A 9829-nucleotide genomic window follows, 5' to 3' on the forward strand; every position below is an offset into this window, starting at 1 on the left:
TGATCTTTCACTTTCGCACGAAAATGGTATCTGATCTTTATTTTATATCGTTTTTGGTACCTATAAATCACATTTTTGGTACTTGGTGTGATTTTCATCCCAAAATTCACTCTAAACAAATACATTTTCCCATTTGTGTTATAGAAGATAATTTTGGCATACACAAAACTAGTACCAAAAGTGATATCATAATATCTTCTCTCATTCTCCTCACTTTTTATACTATTATTATTAATTAATATTAATATTATTATTTTCATGTTATATATTAATAATTAATTTATTTTTTAATATTCTTTGAATATACTTAATTATCATTATAATTATATTTAATTATTATAATAATATTATTGTTATAATATAAAAACTAATAGTAATTAATAAATAATTATAATATAATTATTTAAATTATGAATCATATAATATTATATAATAATAATAATTATTATTATTTTATATTAAATTAATAACTAATCAATATAGTCTTAATAAAAATTTAAAATTGTGAATTGTATTCATAATGATATAAAGAGTTGAATATTTTTAGTTAAGTGTTTCAATCCTAAAATGAGCATAAAATAATTTAATAAAAAATATTCAATTGATTTAATTACTTTAAATAATTAATTTAATTAGGTGTTTGTTTTTTATTTATATTATGAATGCAATTAAATTAGATGTATGTATAAAGAAAAAAGAAAGAAGAAGAAACTAAAGAAGAAAAAAAGTAATAAGAAAGGAAGAAAAAAATATCTCATGTTTGGTACTCTCTATTTAATTGAAATTTCCAAAAATATCATTCCTAACAAAAAAATTACACTAAGTTATTTTTGTCGCTGAGTACCAAAAATGATAAGGTGAAAGATTTTCAAGAACACTTGTGCCGACTACTTGCTCACATCAAATTACCCTCATTATTCGCCTAGATAACCGAACTCCTTCCCCACTAACAATTAGACATGCCCACCGGTTCCGGTTCCGGCGGTTAACCGCCGAACCGGAACCGGCGGTTCCGGAACCGGAACCGGAACCGGCGCAATATTCCCGAACCGGAACCGGCGCAATTCGGTTCGCGGTCCGGTTCAGGTTCAAGATATTTCGAACCGGAACCGTCACCGAACCGGCGGTTCGGGACGGTTCGGAACCGGCGGTTAACCGTGGAACCGCCGGTTCCGGCGCTTAAATCGAGGCAGGGGGATGAGGGGCCGGTGGTGATCTTCAAAAACGGTCGAAACCGCCGGTTTTTCGGCGGTTAACCGGCGGTTAACCAGAAAAACCGGCGGTTAACCGCCGGTTTAGTGACTTTCGAGGCGGCGCGGAGCACGAGGCGACAATGGAGCAGCTTTTGCAGACGGTTCGTTGACCGAACCGGCGGTTTTATTTCGGAAACCGGCGGTTTTGGCCCGGAAACCGGCGGTTCCGCCGGTTCCGGCGGTTTTCCGCCAAAACCGCCGGTTTTGTGAAAATTCAATTTTTTTTTTTTTTTTTAAATTTCAAATTCGAATTCTTCCATTTTCCCCCTCATTTTTTTCTATAAATACCCCCCTCTATCCTCATTTACATTCACCCCACTCTTGTGTTAATAAGAGTTTCTCTCTTCAATCTCTCAATTCTCTCTCTTTGTCTCCAATTTCTCATTTGTGCTATTGTGCTTCCATTTAATTACGCAATTGCTACTCTTATTACGCATTGTTATACACTTATACAGTTATACTTGTTCCCGTAGTTCTATAAGTTGTCTTTCTTTCTCAATTACTAAAACAAAAAAAAATATATTATTCCATATTTCTACATTTCTACATACCATTCCAATATGTCTTCATCCCGAGAAGGTCGTGTTGATAAGGGAAAGGGAAAGGCCAAGAGGCCATCTCGGAGATCCGTTATTGATGAAATTTCTCAAATGAACATGGATGAGTGGCAGGTTAATATTTATTATCTACTAATTTCATTAATTTTGAATTACATTTCATTATTGTTCATAATTTTATTTTGTATTTACAATACAAATATTATTTTGTAGGCTCGAGAAGAGCAAGATGTGGCACATGCTATTGCTCTCTCTCGCTCTCAATACCAAGGCGATGCTTATGTTGGTACCGGTAGTGGTGCTCCCGGTCGCGGTGCCTATTCCCAACAAAGTCCAACCCCCGTGAATGTTGATGAAGACGATGATGATGATGATGATGACGACGAGGAGGAGGGGGAGGAGGTAGAAGAGGTTCAAGAAATGCCACCCCCACCACCACCAAGGAGTCGGCGTGGTCGTGGTGGTCGTGGACGTGGACAACCTCCTCAACCTCCTAGACCAGCTGAAAGGTCTTTAACCTCAAACATCTTCGTGAAACATTTCAAGAGGGTACAAGATAGTAACGATCCAAACACTTATAATGTGTATTGCAACTATTGCGAAAACGTATACACATTCCGAAAGGGTGGAGGGTACGGTACATTTACCCGTCACCTGGAGAAAGCGCATCCGGTCGAGTTTGGTATCGCTCCAACCCAAACTCAACTCAACTTTCAACATGGAGTCGGAAGTGGGACGACGGGTTCATCCCAAACATCAGGTATGTGTAGCAATACTCTTTTGAAATATGATCACAAAAATGCTCTTAATGTGATGTCTAGATTTGCCGTTATGAAACATTTTCCATTCAATGCTTTTGATAACGATGCTTTTGAGTCGAGTATGCGGCAAGTATATAATGCCGCTGCAAGAAAATTGAGTCGAACTTCAATGACGCGAGCCGTTGTTCGACAATGCATGGAAAAGAAGGCGCAATTAGGTACGTTTATTATTAACTTAGGGCATAAAGTTTCTATTTGTTCTGATGTGTGGACTGATTGTTTTTGTAAAAATTCGTATATGGGCATCACGGTGCATTTCGTTGATCACAGTTGGACTTTGAACAAACGTTTGATTGCATTTCGGGAATTTCCCGCACCACACACTGCACAAGCAATTGCTCAATTGATCATTCAAGTTTTGAATGAATTTCAATTGATCAATAAAATTTTTTCTATTGGTTTTGACAATGCTAGCGCTAACACTGCTAGCATAGATGATTTAATCAGTGCATGTTCTCCTGTTATTGATGGTAAATATTTCCATGTGCGATGTATTGCCCATATTTTGAATTTGTGTGTTCAAGATGCCATCGATTTGTGGCAAAAGTATGTTGATCCTATTAGAACTGCTGTGAAGTTGATTCATAACAAAGCTCCTATTGGTAGAGCTTGGAAGAGATATTGTCATGGTAAGCAATGCAGGTACACCAACTTTCGTTTGGATGTTTCAACTCGGTGGAACTCGACATATGATATGTTGGAGTCGACTTTGAACCACATTGAGTATTTATGTGATTTTTTTAGAAGTTGTCCTCATGTTCCTTCTGATTTGATTTTGATACCCGCTTGTTGGGACCACAGCATGGATTTATTTCGATTATTCCGCGCTTTCAAAAATGCCACTGTTGAGTTATCCGGTGTTTATTATCCTACTTCTGTGCGCGTTTTGGAGCATTGCATGTATGTGGCAATTGGTTTTAAAACTTGTGTGAAAAATACTCAATTCGTTGAGTTGAAGGCTATTTTGTTTTACATGGTTGAAAAATGGTTAAAATATTTTTCACGTATTCCAAATGTGTTTTTGATTGCAAAATGCTTGGATCCAAAGTGGAAGTTGCATGGTGTTTATAAAATTTTAGACATGTACTATGGTTGTTTGCACGCTTTGGATTTTTCTCAACTCCGCGAAATGGGCTTGACAAGAGGAGAATGCTTCGAACTAAGTATTCCGGATGTTGATGAAATCAAACATAGGTTAGATAGTGCACTTCGTTCTCTCTACGCGGAATATGAAATGCGGTATAACACCGCTCACCAGGTACGTGCTCCTCCTAGTCCTTCTACATTTGATTTTGGTGGAGGGGATTTTTCCAATGTCATGATCGATCCCGACGTAGTATCACAATTGCAAGATCTATACGGTACTACAACCAATAGGACTAGAGCGACTAGTGAATTAGATATATATTTGGAATCGCGCTCTATTTTTCAAGATGCAGGTCCTCCTACTCAACAAATTGACGTCCTTAATTGGTGGGGAACACATGACAAAGAGTTTCCGATACTCTCCATCATGGCTAAGGAGATATTCGCCGTTCCCGCTTCCACCGTCGCCGTTGAACAAGCTTTTAGTGTCGGCGGTTGTGTCCTAGACGACAAAAGGAGCAATCTCTCCGCCAAGAACATGGAAGCCACTATGTTACTTGACGATTGGGCAAAGGCGGACATGAGAGCACAAGAGCCGGATTTCGACTTCCGTGTAGAGAGTGATGGTGAAGAATTTTCTTCCGATGGCGATGACGAGGTCAGAAGCGATAGCACTCAACATTAGCAATGAGTCGACGGGGGCGGTGAACGGCGAGCACTGCCGACCAAAAAGGTAAGCAAGGTAAGAGAACTACGTGGGCTTTGATTCCTCAATAAAATTGTGGATACGTAGGCACCTCAACTTAAATTTGAAAAGTTTAACTTCGAAAGTTTAAGTTGAGCTCAAGCCCTTTTCAATTTTTTTTTTCCCCCTATTTCATAGATCATTCAGGATGCGGCTATGTTGTACTTGAAGATCATTAAAATATATTCCCCATTTGATAAATATCAAATGCGGAATATATTTTAATGATCTTCAAGTACAACTTAGCCGCATCCTGAATGATCTATGAAATCTTACCTTGGAATCAACCTTTTTTTCTTGCAAAATGTTGCCCATTTTCTAAGCAAACACATATCAGCACGCTATATACACATTGCTGCATTGATTGCTTTGGAAGATCAAATTGCCCCTATTAGAAATGTAGCAATGTGTATATAGCGTGTTGATATGTGTTTGCTTAGAAAATGGGCAACATTTTGCAAGAAAAAAGGGTTGATCCCAAGGTAAGAGAACTACGTGGGCTTTGATTCCTCAATAAAATTGTGGATACGTAGGCAACTCAACTTAAATTTGAAAAGTTTAACTTTGAAAGTTTAAGTTGATCTCAAGCCCTTTTCAATTTTTCCTTTTTCCCCCCCATTTCATTTTTTTTTAAATTTACCTTCCGAGTCCGACGAGGCGACGAGCCGACGCCCGACGACACTTGTAAATTATATTACATTGTTGTATGTTGTTGTATTGTATACTTATGTATTGTAAATTGTAATGTATCGTTGTCCGTTACAACTCAAAATCAATAAAATTTATTTCATTTTCTCCTTATTCGTCTTATTTGTGCTTGAATTATGCATTGTCTTGTTCCGATTTGTTGTATAAAGCCAAATTTCAAATTTAAAAAAAAAAAAAAAAAAAAAAAAAAATTGAACCGGCGAAACCGCCGGTTCAAAAACCGGAACCGCCAAAACCGCCGGAAAACCGGCGGTTCCGAACCGGAACCGGAACCGCCCGGTTTTCGAACCGGAACCGGAACCGTGAAATAGCCTCACGGTCCGGTTCCGGTTCCGCTTCCGCCAAAACCGGAACCGGCGGTTCCGAACCGGAACCGCCGGTTTTCGAACCGTGGGCATCTCTACTAACAATGACTTCTTTTTTCTTCCAAAAATGTCTCTAAATTCTTTTGCTGCAGCACACAGCCTCTCTATTCCACATTTTCTTGGTAAGGAGTAGTTATTTAAACTCGCAGATTATTTAAAACTGAACGTCCTATCCTCATAATCTTTGGTTTTTAGAAATTGGGGTGGGAGAAGAAAATGGTTTCTCCCCCAACTAGAAAACGTAGAACATGGAAAATGCCGTTGCCCGTTGCACTCTTTAAATTTTGTTCGTGTGTTTGCACTTTTGAAGAAAAATAAAGGTCTGGTAAAAAAAATAGAATCTTTTCTCAAACTTATTTGATTTCTGCTTCCAGTTTTGCCTTTTCGTCTTCTTTCCTGCATTTATCTCTAGAAAAAAAAGGAAATAAATAAAGTAAAGAATCCCTCAGCTTGCATAATTATGAGCACAAATAGCCATTAATTTAATTTCCAAATGTAAATACGGCATCTTTGCATTTGACTTAGCAATCTAAAAAATATACTACTACTGTTTAGATAGAGCCGCCCCGCTTTTGACTTGTTTCGTCATCTGCATTATTATAATGGTTTTGGTAACAATAAGATTTAGTTTTTCACCACCAATCTCGGCTGCAATGGAGGATATCTGTAGTCTGTCGAAAATGCCCCTGATGGAAGTGATATTTCCCCGTCGTGTCCCCACTCCAACTTGGGCGTCCCTTTTATAGGTGTGATTGCCTCGTGACTGCATTTATTCTGCACGCCTACTATTCTTGATCATTGAGTTTGAGTTCTTGCACCTTACCATTTATTACACTCCTTTTCATCACAACACCCTTCTTCTGTCCGTATTTTGCGTGAAGACTAGGTATGGATTTTGGACGCCCACTGCATTTATTTTCATTGGATTCTCTTGTTTTTTTTCTCTCTAAAAAACTTCACTGTCCCAAAACTAATTAGCTTGTGAAATTGCTGCGGTGTTGCAGGCTGTGTGGTAGGAAGCATTTAAGGACCTGAATCATTTTTTTCTTTTACTACATTCAATTTACTCTGTCACCACTGGTTAAGAATATGCAGACCCCCAAAGCAAGGTATGCTTCTTCCAAGATTTTATTTAGTTTTACAAATTTCATTTCAATTAGTATGGCTTCAAATTGGTGGAGATGGTTCTTACTAGGAGTACTAAACTAAGACTAGTTTCACCTTGTGAGCACTTGTTTTAGAATTTGGATGGTTCATTAGTTGACTTGCATAGTTGCGCATTCTTGTTTGAACTTATCATCAACACCACCGTTGTAGAGACTTTTGATTTTGTATGATAAGCCATTCTTGAGAAGATTACTATATTCCATGTCGAGCCATTGGTAAATGCTACCAATTTGATGTGAATGTGCAGAAGCAGTCGTTCGGGCGCACCACAGAAGAGTTCTCCTCGATCTATATCCTCGGAGGCATCTCCCAAAAGCTCCTCTCCTCAAACTGTATCATCAGAAGCTCCCCAAAAGGTTTCTCCGAGGGTAGTGCGTCACCTCAAGACAGGGCCGCGTTTCTTAGACCCTACCGCATCTTCATCAAACCAAGCAAACCGAGCACCAAAAGAGAGAAGTCCTAAAATAGCCGATCGCAAATCCCCTAAAAGCCCGCTCTCTGAGGTATAGAAAGCTCATTCTTCTCTATTACTGCAACAAGATTCATCCCTGAATGTTTAGAAGGAACTTTTTATTGATGGTTGCTTGCATTAAGAATTTGTACTAGATTCTGTATTAGGCTAAAGAACATTATCTGTTCGACTTCCAGAAGAAGCGGCCTAGCAAAATACCTGAGCTCGAGAGACAGATTTCTCAGCTTGAACATGATCTGGAAGTTGTCAAGGATCAATTAATCTCTACGGAAGCACAGAAGAAGCAAGCGCAGAAAGATGCCGAGGAGTCTAACCACCAGCTCTCGGCCCTGTCTTTGAAGCTCGAGGAGTTGCAGAAACACCTCTTGGAGCAGCCATCTTCGGAGGAACAAAAGTTGGGCTCACCATCTGAACTTGAGGCTTTCAAGAAGCAGAGCTCTCATGATTCGGCTGCACTAGCATCTGCGTTGGATGAAATCACGCAACTTAAGATTCAGCTTGAGACGGTAGCTGTGTCCGAGGCCCCTCAAGCTAATCACTCGGAATCTGAGCAAAACGACCTCCTTAAATTGAAAGAGAAGTTATCTGATACACTCTTGATCGTGGAAGAAATGAAACAGCAGGTAATGTATAGCAAAGAATCTGAAGCTCAGGCTCAGGCACTCGTTGGAGAGACTCTGGTGCAACTGGAAACGGCCAAGAAGATGGTGGAGACGCTGAGGTCGGATGGACTAAAGGCCACTGAAGCTTATAAAGCCATTGCTTCTGAACTGGAGCAGTCGAGAGCTCGTGTTAATTTCTTGGAAGATCTTGTGAGCAAACTCCAGGCGGACATCAGTAGTGGTGGCTACAAACAGACTCAAGGCAAAGGCGAAGGTGAAATGGAGGTTGGTTCTTTGAAACTCGAAGTTGAGCAGTTGAGATCGGATTTAGAAGCCCATGAGATAAGATACAATGAAGAACGAAGCCGTAGTGTGGAGAAGATACAGGATGCTATGGAAATGGTGGAGAAGTTCAAATCCGCTTCGAGTCAGAGAGTGTCTGAGCTGGAAAAGGAGCTACGGAGATCCAAATATGAGATCGAGGAGCTCAAGGCGAACCTGATGGACAAGGAGACGGAACTGCAAGGTATATGTGAGGAGAACGAGGGCCTCACCATGAAGCTTGAGAGCTCCGTGTCAGGGCAGAGGGAGATTGAGCTGGAGAAGAAGTTCCATGAGTCAAAGACCGAGTTAGATACTCTGAAGGCTAGTTTGGCACAGAAGGAGGTAGAGTGGCAATGCACAATAAAGGAAAACGAAAAACTGAAGGAAATGATGAATGGCAGAAGGAGTGAGGAAGTTGGTGACTTGGAGTCGGATAGGGCTGCAGAGAGTGAGGCGGCCGTGAGGGCGAGCTACATGGTGAAGGAAATAGAGAAGAGTAACAAGAAAGCGGCGAGAGTGGGGGAGCAGCTGGAGGCGGCACAAGCAGCGAATGCAGAGATGGAAGCTGAGCTGAGGAGGGTGAAAGTGCAATCGGATCAATGGAGGAAGGCTGCGGAGGCTGCTGCTGCAATGCTGTCGGCAGGGAACAACGGGCAGATAATGGAGAGAACGGGGTCCATGGACAGTCATTACAGCCCACAGACAGGGAAGATAAGCTCGCCTTATGCCGACGATCTTGATGAGGAGTTGAAGAAGAAAAATGCCAACATGCTGAGGAGGTTTGGGGTGTTGTGGAAGAAGCCACAGAAATAGGAGGGAGCAATGAGCATCATTGATTAATCTTTACGGTGGTTTTCTTTAGGCATCCACATCTTTTGGTATCTTGAACCATATTATTCTGTGTAAGCATATGACAACCATTTATGTTATATATCTTCAGTCAAAAGGAGCTGTAAAATCAATCTGTGTGCGTGTGTGTGTGTTTCTGATAGAGTTTCTCATGAAGATGCATGTAATTTTTTGCTGGCTCTCTCTCTCGCCAGTTTATTTTATATAATTCTGTGATTGGTATTGGCAAACCTTTTCCACAATGTTTAGACAAAATCAATGTGACAATGTCTGAAGTGAAAAACACCTACTGTGTCTATGTTACAGCATTTTATGGTACATTGAATTGGATATGGGTCGGTTTGGTCAAAATCAGAACATTTTTTAGAGAAATTAAAATTCAATACTGATCCATCTAAATTTGAAGTCAACTACTGTGGTTTTACTGAAAACTGGTGCAAATTGAGTATTGCTCCCTCCATATTTAGTGTGTGGAATGTTTGAATGGCTGAGATTATGTGCTGTTTTATAGTAACGAGAATCTTATGATATCATATAGTGTGAGTTTAATGCTTGGAAATATTTTTTTAGACAAAATATATTAGTAGTATGAAAGTTTTCTTAGGGAAATAGTAGTACTACTTAGGGCACCCGCAAAACGTGCCGCCGGCGTTCCGCGTGCCGTTCCGCCGGAACGGTTTCGCCGCCGAACGCGTTGCGGCGCACCGTTCCGCTCCCATTCCGTTCCGCGTGCCGACGGCACGGAACGCGGCACGACTTGTGCCGCCACGCGCTCGGGCGACGTGGCGCTCCCCGCTTCGTGCGTGCTTCCCACTCGCCGGCCCGCGAATGGGACACGTCAGCGATGACGCAATAATTATTTTTTTTTAAAAAAATATAT

General features: G+C 40.5%; 1 protein-coding gene across 1 annotated transcript; it reads left to right on the forward strand.

The window, feature by feature from the left end:
- The first annotated feature begins 6270 nt into the window (after positions 1–6270).
- On the forward strand, positions 6271–9179 carry LOC121741877 (interactor of constitutive active ROPs 3-like). The gene is made up of 4 exons (XM_042134808.1): positions 6271–6421; positions 6540–6644; positions 6950–7205; positions 7351–9179. The coding sequence occupies exons 2-4, from the start codon at positions 6625–6627 to the stop codon at positions 8911–8913; spliced, it is 1839 nt and encodes a 612-aa protein (XP_041990742.1). The 5' UTR covers positions 6271–6421; positions 6540–6624; the 3' UTR covers positions 8914–9179.
- The last annotated feature ends 650 nt before the right edge of the window (positions 9180–9829 follow it).

Source organism: Salvia splendens, chromosome 1, assembly GCF_004379255.2.
Source record: "Salvia splendens isolate huo1 chromosome 1, SspV2, whole genome shotgun sequence".
In the NCBI taxonomy this organism is placed as follows: domain Eukaryota; kingdom Viridiplantae; phylum Streptophyta; class Magnoliopsida; order Lamiales; family Lamiaceae; genus Salvia; species Salvia splendens.

Coding starts and splice junctions, on each gene's coding strand:
- LOC121741877 (XM_042134808.1), top strand. CDS start 6,625: ATGCAGACCCCCAAAGCAAG. Junction 6,645..6,949: donor ATGCAGACCCCCAAAGCAAG/GTATGCTTCTTC, acceptor GTGAATGTGCAG/AAGCAGTCGTTCGGGCGCAC. Junction 7,206..7,350: donor CTAAAAGCCCGCTCTCTGAG/GTATAGAAAGCT, acceptor TTCGACTTCCAG/AAGAAGCGGCCTAGCAAAAT.